Source organism: Cryptomeria japonica, chromosome 5 (assembly GCF_030272615.1).
Source record: "Cryptomeria japonica chromosome 5, Sugi_1.0, whole genome shotgun sequence".
Lineage (NCBI taxonomy): Eukaryota > Viridiplantae > Streptophyta > Pinopsida > Cupressales > Cupressaceae > Cryptomeria > Cryptomeria japonica.
This window is the reverse complement of record NC_081409.1, coordinates 478,472,892-478,493,549: the sequence shown is the minus strand read 5'-3', so window position 1 is coordinate 478,493,549 and position 20,658 is coordinate 478,472,892. Positions and strand designations below refer to the sequence as shown.

Genomic DNA, 20,658 nt, shown 5'->3' with positions numbered 1-20,658 from the left:
GAACATAAAGATAGGTGTAAGGAAGACTACATATGTAGACTGACTGTGCACAAAAATATATCATTTATAAATATATCAAAACATTATCCTAAACTAAACAAAAATAAAAAATTAGAAAACAAAATTTCCATCATCATAGTTTTATTTATTTACTCTAATTTATCTAGATTAATTTTCTTATTGTCCTATATAGATAAATTATACATCTAGTGTAATTATTTTCATATCAAATATTTTGTGGGTCGGTATTAAAATAGGGGCGATAACTGGTTATAAAGGTTGTCTGACTTCAGATCTTTTTGTTTCTTTTTATTTTATTTGTCCTCCAACAACTGGAGGAGGAAATGCCCAATTTCAAGTGTAACGATTGTAGCCGTTACACTATTGCACTTCAAATTTTATTTGAATTCTTTGGTGAGAGTGGGTCCTACATACTGTTTGTAAAAAAAAGCTTCGAAACTTAGTAAAAGACTGGGAGGAATTCTTCAGGGTCCTCAACGACAAAGAAGAGATCAACAAGCTTCGGGAGGAAGAGGAAGAGGAAGAGGAAGGAATCGACGTATTAAATCCAAACCCAGGTATCTCTTACTCTTCTACTTGTATCAAAACATACATTATTTGTTTTATATCTCAGCTATACTCTGTTTAGAGCCACGGTAACAGATATAATCACCTACCAGGTTTTAACCCCATGATACTTGGGTCAGTAATGTCAAAGGAAAAGCCAATGACATATTTGTTCATACCAAATCATTTTCTACTATTTTGATTATTTGGGTTGGTAATGGCAAAGGAAAGCCAATGACCCATTTGTTCATATTCTACTACTTGATCCTCTGCTTACTCCTAGGGGCTCTGTCATATGCTTCCTACAACTTTCATTTATGGGTATCCCTGAGTTCAAATTTCCAGCCATGAAAACTTTATAGCACTCTTTACAAGCTAGTCATCGTACACCCTAATTAGAGAGGGAATCACCGCAGCTTTGTAAACTGTAAAAACTCAACTGTTCAACTTTTGTGTACTCGGAAAGGGGGATTACTCTACCCCTAAGGGTGATGCATAGCGGACATTCCAGGATCTAAGCATGGGTTTCAGAGTCGGAAGACATTTGGTGAACCATTTTGTAATCATCATATCTCCTCCTTGGATATAGTAGTAGTACCCTGTGTTCTACCACATTCTTCCCCCAAAATGTTTGCGGATCTTGACTCTTAATTTATTACCAGACACCTTAAGGTCTCATATATAAAACCTTTTGTTATTTGCGGAAACTTGATTCAAAAAATTTCTCTGTTCCTTCCAACATTGTTATGTCCTCAACTGTGGAGCCCGCCACTCTGTTGACAGGATATAGTTTGAATCCAGGGTAGGGTGTTCCCGAGGCAGTGAGCCACACTACTTGATCCCTCCTCTAGCGGATCTGCAGTTAACATTCCCCTCATTCGACTCCAGGTGGCACAACAGCTGTCTTCTAAACCAAATCCTAACTCTAACCCTGAAACCGTGCTGAAAAGTTTGCCAGGCTAGGATGTGTACCCTGGACTGTAGGAAGCTCAAACGCCAAGCTATTTGCTTCATTCTCTAGTAATTTAGGTTGATATCTACAAAGCTCACTAATGGCTCGTGTAAGTTGTAGATGAATGTGTACTCAGGTGAATGTGGATCTGATTTATTATTTATTATGTGCAATCAATTCTTCCAATTAGAGTGAATGAGCATTGGAAATAGCATAGAAAGGAGTTGCATGTGTTGGAAACCGTACATTGTATCATTCTTGTTCAAGTTGAGATGCTGTAGTGTCTTGTTTTAAAATGATAGAATGTTTGTGATGTTTTTTTTACTGTTATGATGTGATTTTGTGGACCCTGTGTGTGGTCTTCCATCAACTGTAAAAGAAATACCTTATTACAAAAGATTAAGGAAATTAACATTAACATAATCTCTTCCCTTTTTCAACCAACACTATCAGATTGTTGGTGGAGGGAAGTAGGTTTAGGCATTATTGTTTTCTATTTGCTCTCCTTTTGATTGTGTGTTTAATATCAACCTTAAATGTTTTCTTTAACAAGCTCTGGACAATAGGGAAATGATGGCTATGGTTTCTGGAGGTTTTCAATCAGAGGGGAAAATGTTTGAAGTCCAAGAAGTGAATGTTGAGATGATGAAGGACCGGCAGGAAGCGATTGACTCTTTGAACCATAAAATAAAATGTGCAAAGAAATTGGGCCATGAAAATAAGCAGACACGAGCCAGGGCTATTGCATTGCTGAAATCATGGCTGGCAGCTCAGGAGATTGTTAAAGAAGAGGATATGAAGAAAATATGGAAGGGTCTATTTTTCTGCTTTTGTCATGCTAAGAACCATCGTGTACAGGAAGATCTGATAGAAAACTTTGTATCGCTTCTTGAAAACCTTGATTTGAACTTATCTCAACAATATTTTACTGTTTTCCTGATGACCTTAAGACAAGAATGGCCTGGAATTAGTGATCTGCAGTTGGACAAGTTCTATCACTTGCTTAAGCAATTGCTCCGTCACATGTTTATTGTCCTCAATATGAGTTGTTGGGATCCTGAACTGGTACAAAGCTTCATGAAGAATTTGATAGAACAAACATTTCTAACTACTGAGAAATGTCTATCCCATGGAGTGAATTTTTATATTGCAGACATTTATCTGAATGAGCTTGAGGAGTTTCTTCCACTTCATGTAGATACTTTTGTACTCTTGATGGAGCCCTTTTATGCAGTTTTGGTAAAAGCATCTGATGATAGCTTTCTTAGGAGGATAAAAATCAGTGTGTTTGACCGCCTTCTAAAATATGGTCGAAATCTAATTAGTTCGAGGCAGGAAGGCAAGCATATCGATTTCAAGTTGCAGAATCTCGGTACCATTGCGGTGACAATGGGAGCAACAAGCAGACTTTTCAAGCTGGCTACTACATCTACTTCACAGGCCAACAAAAGGGTTTTGTCTGAGTTGCATCAAGAGTTCAGTCAGCTGGACCGACTTTTAATAAGTTCTGAAATATCACTTCTTTTTCCAGAGGACAACAAGGCGAAGCTTGACAAGAAGTCATGCCTAGATAAGTCGTCAGATAGCCAGGCTAAGAATATTTTTGATGGAGTTGATGGAAGTTCTATGGAGATACTCAAGGCAAAGGAAGGTCCCAGATTTCATAAAAGTCAGTTGCAGTCTAATGAGCCAAAGGGAATAACTGAGGAAGCATTTGTTGATAATACAGTGTCTGTTCAGGAAGCTCTGAAAGAAGGTGAAATTTTAAATGTTGTAGTTCATCAGGACTCTCTGCAATTTGACGATTCAGTGGTCTCAAATCTGGAGAAGCATTTTGAGAAGGTTGCAACAGAATTTGAAGATTGTAATTCCCCTCTTCCTTCTTTAGTAATCTCTCTCTCTCCTTCAAGCAGCAGATCCCAAAAGAGGAAGAGAATGATGAGTGCGTTCAAGGCAACTGATGCAAATGGAAGCCTCTTAGACGATAAGGAAAATGAAGGAATAGATGCTGCTGTTTTGTGGGAATCCACTCCTAGAAGTAAGATAAGTGGTGGTGAGAAAGGTGTAAAGAAGGTTACTTTTGTTTTAAAAAATAATCTAGTTTGGAAGCCTTCCACTCCGCTACCCCCTCACAGCTTGAGGGTACCCCCATCTGCCACACCAAGAGGCAGTGCTTTGAAGAGGGGAGTGCCTCCAGGACCTATTTCTCTCATTAAGGAATCTCCAAGCCCTAAAAAATTTACACCTAAAAAAAGGTGTACAATGGCACAAAATAGTTCAAGGATGTCACAAAGCAATTCTCCAAGAACTCAGTCTCTTTGGAGAGCAAGGTGAAATATTTAAGACACTTGCAACAATTGATTAGTGTTTTTACATCTGTGGATGGGATCACTGTATTATTGAGTTTGATTTTGAATCGCATTTTATAGATTGGGAATTGTCGTCTACTCAGATCTTTTTCTATTGATGGTTTTTGTCTTAATGTTTTTGTATAGATTTTTGTCTAAATGTCTAAATAAAGAGTGCTAAGGAGGCTTACTTAGAATTGCTATGTTGAATGGGGTGGCACAATAGAAAGATAGGGACAGGAAAAGATAAAACTACACAAAAAAACATGCCTAGGTAATGCGTTTCAGATATCAGATATCCAATTTTTGTATTAAAAAATTGTCACATTCTGCACTATTGACCAGATTCTTTTATCAGATTGTGATACCTGTACCAGAATGGAAATGAGTTTTATAGAGTATGTACATGATGGAATGCTCAAAGAATTATGACAAATTATTTTTTCGAATGCCTATTCTCATATGCCACGTGGACATCTATTCCTAAGAATAAGTTATAATGCTAAAATGAGCTAAGTCTAAACAGCACTTTATATTTTATTAAGAGTATTATTATAATGCTATGCGATAGCCTGCATACACAAGATAAAACTGTCATCTCACAATGGTAAAGCTAGGTTTTTAAGAATACTAAATCTTTCCAGTTGGTGTCCTATTATATCATAACTTGCAAAGTTTACTTGTTGATCAAGCCATTATGTCATTGCTTCTAAGTGATCATGTTAATATACTGAAGTACAAGTTTGACACGGTATATAAAGCTTCGCCAAGAATGCTACACTCCTAATAGGTGCAATTGACAGAGAGGAGAAATATCACGATATATCAACTAACCCCTTACTCTTTCTTACTAAAAATGTATGAGGAGGATATAGATCTGACTGAAGATAATGTAGGTTTACAATACAAGTATTCCTGATCTTCTGAAGAGAATTACTCATTAAGACAACAGGTTTTATAATGTTAACAGTCAGTTACAAGATTCGGAGTAATTCAAATTCTCTCCTTTAGTAACCCATTGATAATACTCAAGAGTCTATCTAAAACCAGTTAATTGCAGAATACTAGAGTCGGTTGTAAAGCTAAACCACATGGTATGTGTATGTTTAAAAGTCGTAGCTCAAAGGAACTGAATCAATGCATCATGGATCTCTAAAATATAATACATATTAATCATGAACTCTTATCAGAAGTACCCGAGATAAGACAGAGAATGTTTAATAAGGATAATCATTCTTATTGGCATATCAACTTGGTGTGTTGTTTAAGTGAGTGAGCCCTGATTAAGGGGCAGTATATTTACATATTTTAAGAATTTCACATTTATCGCTGTGTCCTACAACGCTAATCTTTCTTCATATTAGGATACAACACCTGACTCGGTTCATATTGCAAAGAGTCTCAAATTTATGTGTATTTACCATTCTACAGATCCTAACACTTGATCTAAGGTCCCCCTACCATGAGGTCAAATTATAGAAGTATTGACATCTATCAGCTATTGCAATAGATACAGCCTACAGGTATACTGAAATGCAACAATTGATGGACAATATTAATTAAAACGTCCAAACAAATGATCAGATAAAGAAGTACAGAGGAACAATCAAACTGTGACAAAAGGGGCAGATCCATTAAATAGATCTCTATGACTGATTTATAAATCAATCTACAGATCAGTGATTAGAAATTGTACTTAGATATCACATATCTGAAAGAACACCATAATAGTTGTGACAGTTTCAGTCTACTTATTAATTAATATGTATGATCCTTCTTAGCTACCACTCTATTCACTCAAGAAACGCTTTATAACTTCTATGCAGAGGGTAAAGTTAAACCAAATGAATGCATTTAGATCTGTTCCTACAAAGAGGGAATATCACCACCACAATCAGGACTAGATTATTATCATAAACTCCAGCTAGCTATCAAGATAGCTGGCAAACTACTGTCCTAGCTATCAAACTGTCCTTCAGAGATTGAATGCTAAAACATATTCATCTTGCAGACACGACAAGGTATAAAGCTTCTCAACTTTAATTGCTGTAAAATGTAGAAATTTCATATAGTGTTCCACATTTTAAAGAAACCACCATATTTCATATTTGTTTACAGGACTGTAACCTTAAAGAACAAATGCCATTTTACAATTCCACGCAAGTTACACACTGTCTTTATTATGTTTGTATATATATGATGTCTGTACATATATTATTTATATATATAGATACACATAGATGCAGTAGTCAAAGTAGTCAAACTATGAAAGGAGGTTAAGGAATATTTTTTCCCGCTAAATTTTACATGGATGATTTTTTTTGGAATAGTTTGTGTGAGGACAGTCTTTCAAACAATTACTTTGTTAAAAATTAATTGTTACAATATTTTCTTAGACTATTGGACATAGTCTTGTTACAAAAAATTAGTTATCATTTTTAAGATATCAAAGTAGAATGTTTTGAAGAGAATTGTTTGGAAGAAGTGATGGAATGCCGTCGCGTTGTAATGTAGCATCTCATCACTTTTTGCAAACAATTCTCTCCAAAATATTTCACTTTGATGTCTTGTGCTATTGTTAATCATTTTTAACTATTAGTCTTAACACATTTTTTTTGAATCACACATCAAGAATGTAGCATAAATCTAGAATCCCAGCACTTTTTCCAAATAGTTCTTTCTAAAATATTTTGCTTTGATATCTTGTGCTATATTTTATCATTCCCAACCATTAGTCCTCCTCAGACAAACTATTCCAAAAAAATCATTGCTCTCCTATTTATAGGACCAAAATATTCCTCAAGCTCCTTTGATAGGTTGACTGCCTCCTCCTCCCTCACCTTTCCCCCTACTTGGAATAGTCTAGATAGGGGTTCCCTTCTGACACTACCTATGAATATGAGCATTTCCATCCATTGTATCCTTGTTTTGTCACCATCTATGAAATTTTATAGTTAGATTCAATCTCTAGATTATGGTTGATCCAATCTATAGTTACTCAGCATTCATTGTATGTGCCACTTCATTCTCGATGCCTAGTGTTTGGCCAAGAGAGGGAGAATCAGTGCCAATCTATGAAGTTAATTAAAAGTTAGCTTTTGGCTATTTTAAGGAACCTAATGAGTTTGATTGTTGCTTAATGACTTAAGCTCGATTGGTTCACAATAGAGCACAAGGAGTAAAATCAAACTAGCATAGTTTGTCAAGTAGTCTATATATATGGCTACTGTAGATGTCATCATGGTTAATTAAGGCCTAGATTATAATCTTTCATTTTTATTTAATTATCTTGTTGTAACATTAAGGGAAACATCCTCCTAGATTTAATGGAGTTTGAAGAAGAGGAGGTACCCTCTCCTATCAATTGGCCCAAACTATCCACTTTTTTTTATGTTTTGCCTCTTTGCTAGTGTGTTCTTGTTCCCTTTACATTGGTGATGTGCATGCATACATGTTTAAAGTTGCCATTAGATGATGGTTAGTCTAGGCCTATATTATAATCTTTAATTTCTCTCTAATCATCTTGTTACGAGCTCAAGAGAAACACCCTCCTAGTTTTAGCCAGCCTAAAGAAGAAGAGGATGTGCCTTCTCCTATCATTTGGCCCAAAGCCATCCACTTTCTATTGATGAGTCTTGCAACTTTGCCAATGCACTTTTGTTCCTCTTACATTGGTAAATATTGTCATCTCTAGGGAATTGGAACTATAGTTTTGTGTGCTGACAAATGGATGACATCATTGGGGATTGACCTCAATTGCGACATGTTATGGCTCTCAATTGTTGAATACTATATTGGTTGAGAAGACCTAGATTATGTTTTCATTTGTGGTATTTTGTGCGAATTTGTTATCCAAGAATCAAATTTATGTTGCTAAAATTTGCTATAGTGATTCAAGAACACATTCCAAGTTGATGTAGCAAGAAGTATTAAGGTGCATGATTTTCGTCTTTCTTGTTTAAGACAAAGTTTCTTTCATACAAAAGTTCATAATTGTATGGAAGCATCTTTAAATTTTAGTATATTGTGAAAGTGTAAAGCATAGCTACTTACTATTATTGTGCCTCGCACACATGCCCCATTTTTTTTTTTTTGGCAAAATGTGGACCTCCCTTTTATTTTTTCTTTTGGTTTGGTCTTTTGTTCCCCCAGTTTTCTTTTTCTTCACTTGGTCTTAGGGAGCATACTATAAATTGAAATGATTGTTGGGTTTCATGTGTTCCAAATTGAGGTTGCTTGTAGGTGGTTTGGATCAATTACCTTAGGAAATATTCAAATTTTAGTCTTTTAAAAAGATATGGATTTATGAGGGACTACTAGACTTCTAAATTATTGTCCCAACCTCTACATATTTTAAGGAACCTAATGAGTTTGATTGTTTCTTAATGACTTTAGCTCGATTGGTTCTCAATAGAGCACAAGGAGTAACATCAAACTAGTATAGTTGGTCAAGTAGTCTATATTGGCTACTATAGCTGTCATCGTGGTTAGTTAAGGCCTAGATTATAGTCTTTCATTTTTATTTAATTATCTTGTTGTAACATTATGGGAAACACCATCCTAGATTTAATAGAGCTTGAAGAAAATGAGGTACCCTTTCCTATCAATTGGCCCAAACTATCCACTTTTTTTTATGTCTTGCCTCTTTGCTACTGTGTTCTTGTTCCCTTTACATTGGTGATGTGCATGCATATATGTTTAAAGTTGCCATTAGGTGATGTTTAGTCTAGGCCTATATTATAACCTTTCATTTCTCTCCAATGATCTTGTTGTGATCTCAAGAGAAACACCCTCCTAGTTTTAGCTAGCCTAAAGAAGAAGAGGATGTTCCCTCTCCTATCATTTGGCCCAAATCTATCCACTTTCTATTGATGAGTCTTGCATCTTCGCCAGTGCACTTTTGTTCCTCTTACATTGGTAAATATTGTCATCTCTAGGGAATTGGAACTATAGTTTTGTCTGGTGACTAATGGATGACCTCATTGGGGATTGACCTCAATTGTAACATGTTATGGCTATCAGTTGTTGAATACTATATTGGTTGAGAAGACCTCGATTATGTTTTCATTTGTGGTATTTTGTGTGAATTTGTTATCCAAGAATCAAATTTATGTTGCTAAAATTTACTTTGTGTTGAAACCCCAAAATTTCAATATTTGGTATCCCTGGCATGTCAGTCATCACCAAAATTTTATGTTTAATGTTGAAGCTACAAAAATTTTCTTTTACCTTAACATAAAACCCCACATATTGCCTCCATTATGCCCTAATGATATGTAAAAAAATTCTTGATAAATCCAAGAAAGATCAATAAGATAACCTCACTAAGCAAAAAAATCATGTACATATCGGAATAGCTATTTCGATCTAATAAATCAATGTTAGATACCGATATCGGGATAGCTAACCTGACCTGATAGATCAATGTTGAACATGGACATCGGGATAGCAATATCAAAAATTAAGTCTTGATTGCCCGTCAGAATGACTAACAATAGTGAAATAACAATTCTATGTGATTCTGATAGAACAAGCTATTTCGATAAACATTACATCAGTATAGTTATACCGAACAAGATATTTGAGGCACCTATCGGAATAGTTATCAAAGGCGGAGAAGCAGTATTTTGCAATGTCGACAGAGTAAGTTATCCCGACACAAACATTTCAGGATATGTCATCCCGACGAAGGAAGATACGAAAGGAGCGTTATGCAAGCATATCAGAATAACTTATGAAGTCGAAATAACACATCAACAGGGTTTCAATTACTAAAGCCATCCCGATGGTGAATAAATAGAATGCCATCGAAGGAACTATCCCGATTACGAACTTATGACTAAAGAAATCAATGTCAGAGAAACCTATGACGATAATGGGAAAACAATTTTTTGGTATGCCGATAGTTAAAACAATCCCGATAGTCATCATCCAAGATGTGTTCGGAATAGATAACCCGAAGATTAAAATCAAGCTAGTGGGTACTTATCGGTATAACCTATCTCGAAAAGATAGACAATTTCCAATAGCCATAAAACAGAAAGACGCCAAACCAGAAGACATGATAGATGAATCAAAGGGACGTAACCCTAATATAGGATATTTATATGCAAAACATTAGAGATTTTGGGGGGATCAAATTTTGTAATAGAGGATACTATAAGGATATTATCACCGTTATAATACATATTTTCAAGCAATACAAGAACCAGTTCTTTTATTTTCAAATTGTGTTGTGGATTCTTTCATTTTCAGATTAGTTCTCTGTTATAACCATTTGAAGCAAGTGATTGTTATTTTAAATCCTTGTGTGAAGCAACTTAGAAAAATATAGAGTGCATTTGAGACAAAAGGCGACTATTTGCATTCTATTCGGATTGGTCTTTCTGTAAGAGTTAAATTCAATCAAACTAACTGTAATTGAAGACATCTAATTATAACATTAAGGGTTAGGTAATTTATAGATCCAACCAAGGGAGGATTTAAAAATTGTCTTTCGGAGTTATACATAGGGTTTGTAAGTGAATGACTCTATTGCCCAAAAGAAATAAGGCACTGGTCTAATTATATACAAATTTCAATTCAAATCACTTATCCACATTTTCAGTTTCATTTTTATGTTAGTAAGAGATATAAGTAGAAGTTAGAAGGAAGGATAGTCAGAAATTAGACAGTACAAATCAGATTAGAGAAAAGATAATAGTTAAAGAAGATCGCCAAGAGAGTAGGATAAATCAGATAATTGAAAGATAGTTTATCCCAAAGACATATGCCACCTTGAGAAAACAACAGAGGTAGAAAATACAATATACAGATCTGCTATAAAAGGCACCAAGTAAGAGAATCAGTTGGTGAGTAGGTACACCCGCCTAGGTTCTGCAGATCCTGAAGTGAGGGAGTTAGCAACCTTGAAAGGTTCACTCTATTAGTTGGCCAAATCAATTAGAAGATTTGATCATTGATCAAGGCATACTTATAGAATTTTCCAATCTGTTGATTTGAGCACCAATAGATTGGCGACTCTGCTAGGAATAATAAACAAAGAACTTTGTTGTGGGAAAGGACTAAGGAGAAAATATTCCTCTTGAAGAGAGGTGGCGACTCTGATACAAGAAAACACATTTGCATGTACGTAAGGAGGTCTCAAAGACAAGGACATCCCCTCATACAATTGGAGTTCAATAAAAAAAGAACTAAAACCAATCAAAAGAAAGACAACTCACAAAACTGTCCAATGGGGCCTAAAAATCTATTCCTTGATTAATGATACAATTAGTATAATGTTGCGAAGAAGTGTATTCAAAATCCCTTTCAATGCACAAAAAGATTTGTTTTCAGCTGGCAAGGGAGGTGAAGACATGGATTTGACCGTTGTAGATAGAGCATGAAAACAAAAGCATAAAGTTCATTCACAAGGAAGTTTTAGTACTCCTCCTGGTTTCTCTTATGGACCCTCTAGCTCATTCTCAAGAGATTCTAGAATGAATTCTACAAATTCTGAAAAACCCGAATGGATTACCAGGGTGGTTTGAAGGATTGATAAAACATGTTATGGACACAACTATTGAAATGTGAAATCAAGGAATGACACAAGAAGCCTTGGATGCTTGTGCTAGGTTGGGCATAAAACTAGATAAAGATGACTTGTTCCATGATTTACAAAGACATAACAGAGAGGGTGTAAGAGAAAGTCAATACCAAAGGCCCCCTCAAGGAGGAAATCTTGTATCGGGGACACATAGTGGAGGTCAAAACTTTAGAGCACATGAGAACCCTTTATACCAAGGACCTGACCAAAATCATAGGCTAGGTAGTTTGGCCCACAATCAAAACCCTCCTCGATATAATCTGTATAACCAGCCTCAGCCTGAACAACAATATAACCCATATAATCAATTTTCTCAGCATTCCCATTTTCAACCACAGTATAATCAAGCACCCCCTTTCACCCATCCCTATAACAATATGAACCAAGGACAATATTATGGATGTCACTATCAAACCAACCTGGGATATAATTCTTTGGGTAGATTTTTGAACACTGATAAGTACAAACAGTTTGATTTCTTGGGAATTATAGGCTACCCACACCCTATCTCAAATGATTTAAGAACTACTATTCCAAAATACACGGGGAATGGTGCCATAACAGGAGAAGGGCATTGTAATGCATTTGATACCGTGATAGAAGACTTTGGAATTCCACCTAAAGATGTCAAGATGAGATTGTTGATGTAGTCACTAACTGAGGATGCAAGGGAGTGGTTCATATTATTACCAGATGCTTCGATCAATAGCCTAGCATAATTCAAAAGACTCTTTTTAGAAGAATATGGATATCAAAATAGCCCTGAATTTACTCTCCACAAGATTATGACCATACAGAAGGGGCATAACAAATCAGTGATTGAATTTAACAAGATTTAATAAAGTATGAAACAAAATTCCACAACGCATGAAGCCAGTGAACGAAGTAAGTATTCTCCATTATATAAATGCATTTGATAGCAAGACTAATTATGAGATTAGATCAAAGAACCCATCTACCCTACAAGAGGCCCTGAAGATTGCAATCACCATAAAAAAATAACAGAAAAGATGATGGTAGAATTGGAAAGAGGGATGACACAAGGTTGTATAACCCAAAAGCTCCTAAACAGAACAAGGAGGAGGACAAGTATGATAAAGTGTTAAGTGCTTTGAAAGATTTATCTATGAAAGTAGGTAAACCTGACAAATCACGGTTTTATAGACATGATAGACCAAAACTCCATGATATGCCTTACAACACAAATTGGAAGGATGGAAAACCAAAAGTTCCAAAACAAAACTCTAATAAGGATTTACCTGATCCACTCAGTAAAGGAAATTACATGACAGAGGACAATCCCTGATATAATGCATGTAATCTACCAAATTCTCCACTACAATGTGTGGTGGCTCAAAGTTTGCAAAATGAGGAAATGGCATATGATCAATACAACCCTGGTCAGTCAATAAATATAGTATAACTTTAGCCTTTTAATGGGGTAAATGATTATGACTCATCTGAAGATGATTATGAATGTGATGTAAATGATCAAAAGTATAATCATCAGTGCTTCATGCAACAAGTGTTTTCAGATCATGATGAAGAGGAAATCCCAAGGTTAAGGAAGCCTACAGAATAAGAATGAAAGACGTTGACCATTGTAGTTGTGGCTCAAGCGAGGAGCAATTATAATCTGAGAAACAGAGTCGTAAATCTAGATCAGGGAAAACCTGCAGGGTTATTCATAAAAGAAAGCAACATGAAAACCAAATCATCAGCCACAACAACAATCAAGCCACATTATGGAAGTATTGTGATAACAAAAGAAATCAACACTAAATTAGTCAAGCCATTGAAGAATGAACACACTGAGAAGGCTGAGTCAAACACTTCATCTTTAGACATCATTAATGCATTATCATAGATGAAAGTTTCAATGCCTCTATTGGAAATGATGAAATTCCCTGAATATAGAGAAAAAACCATGAAGATGATATATGTAGTTCCCAAATATTCATATAAAGAAAAAAACCACCAAGATCAAACCAAGGAGCAAAAACAAGAAGTTGCACCTATGGTATACTTGGGAGCCACAATAACAAAAGATCCTTCATAGGTAGACCTCTTTTATATGACATTGATAATCAACAATAAATTAGTAAGAAATTGTATGCTAGATTCAAGAGCTGCCATGAATATTATGCCTTTTGGAGTAATGAAAGAATCAAGGATGTGGCCGGATACTACCTATGGAAGTTGTTATGCCATGGACAATAGGTCTATCCTGGTTGTGGGTGTCATGAAGGATGTAGAATTTAGAATTGTTGCCTATCCTAAGGCTTCATACAAGATAGATATAACAGTGGTGGATGTTCCCCCTAACTATGGGATGTTATTGTCTAGACAATGGTCAGGCCTGGTGGGAGGTCGTGTTCAATTAAACCTATCATATGCTACTATACCAATGAATGGAAAGGGAGTAAGAGTGGATAGGGAACCAAGATCTTCTTACATCATTGAAGACATAGATCCTAACCAAATAACCTATTTTTGTCATTCGGGCATGGAGAATTTCACAATCCAATTAATAAAGTCGGAGATTAAAAATACATACCCCAATAGTTTTAGTGCCCATGAAAGCGTGAATCAAATATGGCGAATGTATTTTGGTGGGGCTTGTACCAAGCAGGGAAATGGAGCAGGAGTTGTTTTTATTTCACCAAAAGGAAAAACATTCAAATATTCATTCCTTCTATAATTTTTTGCTCCAACAATACAACAGAATATGAGGCTCTTTTGTTAGGGTTTTATTTGGCATCCAAGTATGGGATAAAGCTCCTCAGTGTTTATGGAGATTCAGAATTGATCACTTCACAGGTTAGATCCAAGTATACCACTATGAACACCAGGCTAAAGAGATATAGAAATTAAGTTTGGGATACTATTGAATGTTTTGATGCCTTTTCAATAGGGTGGATTGATAGATCCCAAAACATCATGGAAAAATTTCTAGCTAATGTAGCCATCAAACAAGATGATATAACATGTTTTGGTATATTGAAGGTGGAAGTTAAAACTAGACCTTATGTCTCGGATAACATACACAGTTAGCAAGTTTTTGAAAATGATGAGGATCTATTAAAATTTCTATGTTGTGCAGATAAATATGAGTTCCAACAGATTGATTTCAATGCTTATGTGGAGGAGATTGATGGGAAAGAAATCGTATTTGGGAAAGAAGTAGTACAGCTAAAAACAAACAAGATCCCTAAAGGTCTTATTGCCTTGGAAAGGATCTTCGACAAAGATGACAGGATAGAAACAAAGGTAGCACCAGTTAAAAATGAGGATGTTGAAGAGATAAATCTTGGAATAGAGAATTCCTTGAAAATTGTGCTCATTGGGAAAAAGGCTCACACCAAAAATAAGGGAGGAATTAATAGCAATGCGGAGGAAATATAGACATGTATTTGACTGGTCATATGATGATTTAAAAACTTTTAGGGAGGACTTATTTCAACATGAGATCCCACTAAAGCCTGATGCAAAACCATTTAGACAGAAGAAGAGACCTATTAATCCCACCTTGTTGCCTAAAATGCATGAAGAAATATTAAAAATGAAAGAAGCAAGGATAATTAATCCAATTAGATACTCAACGTGGGTTTCAAATCTTGTGCCAGTACTAAAGAAGAATGGTGACATTAGACTATGTGTTGATTTCAGGAATCTAGACATATCCTCCTTAAAAGATAATTACCCACTGCCAAACATGGATGCACTATTGCAGAAGGTAATAGGATGTGAGCTATTGTCAATGATGGATGGCTTTTCTGGTTATAACCAAGTAAAAGTCAAAGATTCATAATAGTTTAAAACTACATTTACCACCCCATGGGGGACATATGTGTACGCTAGAATGCCTTTTGGTTTGATAAATGCAGGAGCTACTTTCCAAAGAGCTATGGATGTAACATTTGCATAATTGATCAATGTGATCATGATAGTGTATCAAGATGATCTAACCCCATACTCAAATAAATTTGAAGATAATTGTAGCCACCTTGATAAGATATTCATAAAAGCCTTAGAATATGGTATCTCTTTGAACCCTAAGAAATGTCATTTTGATGTCATAGAAGGGAAATTACTGGGACATATAGTTTTCAAGGAGGGTGAAAATTGACCCAGAGAGAGTTGTTGCCATTGATAGAATTCCAATTCCTAGAACAGTCAAAGCCATACAGTCATTTTTAGGACAGATAAACTTTGTGAGGAGATTTACATCTAATTTTATAGAGATTGTGAAGCCTATATCCAAGATGTTGAAGAAGGGTGCAAAATTGGATTGGAATAGTGAAGCTAAGGATGCATTTGTGGGGATTAAAAAGGCAATTAAGGAAGCTCTTGTGCTAAAGTCTCCTGATTTTTCCAAACCATTCCAAATATTCTCTTTTGCTTCTTATCACACCATTGTTGTTGTTATGTTGCAGAAAAATGATGAAGGTGATGAGCAGCCTATTGCATTCTTTAGCAAAGCCTTGCAGGAAGCAGAATTGAAATGTGATATCAATGAAAAATAATCCTATGCATTGGTTAAAGAAGAGAAAACTTTCAGATCATATCAAGTAGGGGAAGAAGTGGTGGCATATGATCCTAATGTAGCAGTCAGGGACATATTCAGACAATCAAAAGTGACTGGCAGGAGATGTAAATGGATAAATCAGGTACAAGAATTCAATATAAACATCCAAATAACAAAACTAGTAAGAGGACAAGGGTTATGTTGGATTGTTGGCATTGACAAAACCGGTCTATCTAGAAAACCGGTATATGTGCTAAGGTTTGTCATTGATGTCCAACACTTACCAGTGAAGACACTAACTGGTGAAGTGGTATAGGTAAAGTGGTGTTTCTTTTCAGTAAGAAATAGTGAATGGAAACAACATTGATATTGAATGATCAAAGGGTACTTCAGCTCAAGGAAAGATAAATAAGTCAACCGATCTATCATTTAGGAAGATCGGTCACTTTGGTGATGGTGAAGTCACAAAAGGTAACTCAGGCAAGAAAACTTGTTTGCTCTAACCAATTGGTAACTCACTGGTAAACAAGGGAAGAGAATTGGTGCTAGCACAACAAACCGACAATCAAAGGATGAACCAGTAAATAAGAAGTGCATTTGCATACCGGTACACCGGTATGACAAAAGAAAGACAAATGATCACCATAAATCTCAGAGCAGTGATCGATTATTCAGTTGTGGTGGCAAAAGATGAGTTGGTAAGCTTGTGTCTACGCCAAAACATTTGTTGGTAAGGTTAACTTTCAGTTATCATGTAGTCAAGCATGATTACATGTGGATTCTCTGGTTTGCATTTATTTGGCTGAACATGACACGAAATATTTTATCTTTGGGAGATGCGGTGGCATAATTGGTTGAACACTTGGTGGAATTTCTATAAGGCATGTAGAGAAAGAGTGGGAGATTTTGAAATTGGAATCTTCTGAAATCCTTGATTGATTTGATTGAGGATATACCTGAAGGTGTCGATAAAAGATGTATAAAGAGTTCTTGAGCTCTTTCAAAAAAAATTGATCGTGAAATTTGAAACAAAGAAATTTTGTTGAAGGCGATCCAAGGTGAAGAAAAAAGTGAGAGGAAGTGCTAAGAGGTGTTAGCACAGTTGAGTGTGTGTGTGAGGTAGATCGGCTGAGTGTAGAGCCAAAGGACAGAGAACCAGATAAGTGTAGAGCTGAAGGAAAAAGAACTGACTAAGTGTAGAGCCGAAAGGCAGAGAACCGACTGAGGGCAGAGCCGAAGGATAAAGGACTGACATAGTGCAAAGACGAAGGTCAGAAGACCAGAAGAGTGTAGTGTTGAGGGATAGGTGACTGGCTAAGTGAATAGTCGAAGGTGTAAGAAGGAAACCGGTGTTGTGCAGAGAAGACACAACCGATGTGTATTGAGTAGGATGCATATTGAGATCTGATCAAGCTATCAACAACTAATTCAACAGATCATCCATTTGTTGCTTTCTAACAACTGCAACATAAATCCCTTACCTGGGTGGACTTTAACAGGTCCCTATTGTAAAATCCCTTAACTGGGTAACATCTTAACTGATGTTCTAAGTCCTCTAACCATGATACCTTTAACAGGGTAAAGGCACTAACTGACCTTGTTCAAAATCCCTTAACCAAGTGGCACCTAACAATGTCTTTGTTATCTCCTAACAAGGATGGCTCTTAACCGAGCGTACTCCATAAGAGTGCAAATTTTGTGAGTTCCTACTCACACCGTGGTTTTCTCCCTATTGGGTTTCCATGAGATAACTCCTTGGTGTCACTGTCAACTTTTCATGCTTGCATATTTTACTTCAGTGATTAAGTATATTGTTGGATCTTAGATGAATGAATTTTTAAAGATAAAAGTCAAATTGAGAAAATTTGATTGTGTTGATTCACCCCTCCCCTCTCAGCACCGGTTGGGACTAACAATTGGTATCCGAGCATCAGGTTCCTATAATCAAAAGAAGCTTAACTGACTTAGGGAGAGATCCAAGATGATGCATAAGGAGGGCCCTAAGTCTCAAAGGAGAACTACACCTTACGGTGTGGAAGAATGAAACTTTATCTAAGATCCCTAGGTGAACACTACTGGAATCATGTGATCACATAATATAATGAACCTTCAGGGACTCTTACTCCAAACCAGATAAAGGAAAGGCAAGATAATAATGTTTCTATGGATCTGATTGTTAGCACTCTTTCAGATAATGAATTTGTTGAAGTACAAGATTTGAAAACATCTTTTTAGATATGGAATAAGTTGAAGACACTCTATGGGGGAGATCCCCATGTTCAAAAGGACTAGATAGCTTGAGAGGAAAATATGATGAGATGAGAATGCAGGAAAGTGAAAACATAGAGCAATACAGTAAAAGGATAAAGGATGTAGTAAACTCCATTAAAAGTGCAGGAGGAAAAATTGAGGAGGAGGATGTGGTTAGGAAAATCCTGAGAACTCTACTACCACAATATGTCATAAGGGTCTCTGCTATCCAGGAACTTAGATCCTTGGGAACAGTTAGTGTAACTCTTGATTCACTAATCGGTAAGTTGACTGCTTTTGAATTGAGCAATTATGACAACAACATACCAAAGATTGATGCTTCTTTCAAAGCATCCATGATGCATGCACCCATAAGGAGAAGGAAAGAAACTGGTAGTAGCTCTACTACCAGAACCGGTCATTCCCATGAGAGTGACAATATCCTCTCTGGAACAAGAGCAAGACGAAATTGAAGCTCTACTGGCAAGAAGATTGTCAAGAGGTAAAGATAAATACAAAGGTAAATTACCCTTAAAGTGCTTCTCCTCTAATATGATAGGTCATATTGCTTCAAGATGCCCTGACAATGATAGAGATAGGAAGGACAATTTTAGAAGTTACAGGGACAAGAGCAAGAAGGAATGTTATCTTGCAAAAGAAGGAGTCACTGATGAAGAATCAGAGGGATCTGATGGAGATGGCATTGGATTTGTGGTAATCAAGGAGGTCAGCACAGAGGAAGGAGATATGACATTGATTTCTAGCACAAAACGGTGTGGAGAATGGGTGATTGACAGTGGCTGCACTCACCACATGACTGGTGACAGAAACAAATTCCTCAGCATGGAGGATTGCAATGGAGGAACAGTGAGATTCAGAAATGATGCCCCATGTGCAATAAAAGGTAAGGGGTCTATAGCCTTGAATAATAAGACAACTTGTGATGATGTCTATTGGGTAGAAGGATTAAAATATAATTTGTTAAGTGTTGCACAACTTAACAATAAGGGTTACCAGTTAGAGTTCAATGAAGGGATATGTAAAATAAATGACAAATCTGGAAGTCTAATTGCCACTGGTAAACAGTCAAGAGGCAATTCGTTTCATCTAGACACCACCATAGGTAATTATCTAGTGGCTAAGCTAGAAGACAACTAGTTGTGGCACAAAAGATTGTGTCATGTTAATTTGATAGCATAGCTAAAGTCAGTAAGGCCAAATCTTTCAAAGGTATGCCTGACATAGTAAAACCTAAAAAATGCTATGTGCAAAGAGTGTCAACTAGGAAAGTTGAATAGGTCCAGTTTTAGTAGTAAAAATTTCTCATCTGAAAGTGTGTTGGACTTAGTTCACATAGACTTGTGTGGTCCCATGAGAACCAAGAGTTTCTATGGAGACCGATATTTTATGTTATTTGTGGATGACTTCTCAAGGATGATGTGGGTTGTATTCCTAAAAGAAAAATCAAAAGCTTTTCACATGTTTAAGGTGTTTAAGGCTCGAGTAGAAAGAGGAACCAGTAAGAATCTAAAGTGCCTAAGATCAGACAGAGGAGGAGAGTTCACCTCTCAAGAGTTCATGAACTACTGCGAGGAACAAGGAATCATGAGACAAATGTCTACACCCAGAACACCTCAGCGGAATGGAGTTGTTGAAAGAAGAAACAAAACTCTCATTGATTGTGCCAGAACTCTGATGATATAGAAGGATATTCCACATTGTAATGCCCCGCCAGGAAACCCCGAAGGGATTAAGCCATAACACAAGAATAGAGTGCAATAATTTTATTTTATTTTAAAAGTTACACCACATTAAGATACAATCAAGATATAAAAGATTCAGAATTACAAAGCGGAAGACATCAACTAACACCTAAAGAGTTTCCCAACGAGATTACTTAAAATCATAATTCACTTAACTCACACAATTAATCCAATAAGCTGATTATCTTAATAATGAGATAATTCTTAATCAGGATAATTTCTTTCACAAGATGGACATATTAATCACAAGCAAAGATTCAACCATTAAGATCTATTCATAATCTTCATTCAAGCTTTTCATAAAAATACAAGCCATACATATAATATTCTAACACACTAGAATTTCATCATAAACATATGAGATCTTTTCAAGCATACTTAATTTCTTAACAACAACTGAATATATTCCATTACTCTAAGTTACATTCTTTCATATTCCAATTTATTGCATTTAAAAGACGATTGCATACATGCATCTACGATAAATCTCATCTAAACCACTTATGCATTCGATCAAAAAGGCATTCAAGAAAGAATTGCATATAAGCATTTAAAGTTAATTCCATTTATCCACTTATCCATTCTAACATAAGCTAATCATACATGATAAAGTTGAATAAGGGAAACATAAGAGAATAACATCACATAACACCATAATGATC

At 36.0% G+C, this 20,658-nt stretch overlaps 1 protein-coding gene across 3 annotated transcripts; it reads left to right on the top strand.

Moving 5' to 3' along the window:
- The first annotated feature begins 329 nt into the window (after positions 1-329).
- Positions 330-3,966, top strand: LOC131049743 (uncharacterized). 3 transcript variants are annotated; one of them, XM_057983820.1, is made up of 2 exons: positions 330-578; positions 2,124-3,966. In XM_057983820.1, the coding sequence occupies exon 2, from the start codon at positions 2,132-2,134 to the stop codon at positions 3,851-3,853; it is 1,722 nt and encodes a 573-aa protein (XP_057839803.1). In that variant the 5' UTR covers positions 330-578; positions 2,124-2,131; the 3' UTR covers positions 3,854-3,966. The 3 variants fall into 3 exon arrangements, with proteins under 3 accessions (XP_057839803.1, XP_057839798.1, XP_057839792.1); XM_057983815.1 differs by having other exon boundaries at positions 2,086-3,966; XM_057983809.1 differs by having other exon boundaries at positions 2,073-3,966.
- The last annotated feature ends 16,692 nt before the right edge of the window (positions 3,967-20,658 follow it).

Coding starts and splice junctions, on each gene's coding strand:
- LOC131049743 (XM_057983815.1), top strand. CDS start 2,090: ATGATGGCTATGGTTTCTGGAGGTTTTCAATCAGAGGGGAAAATGTTT.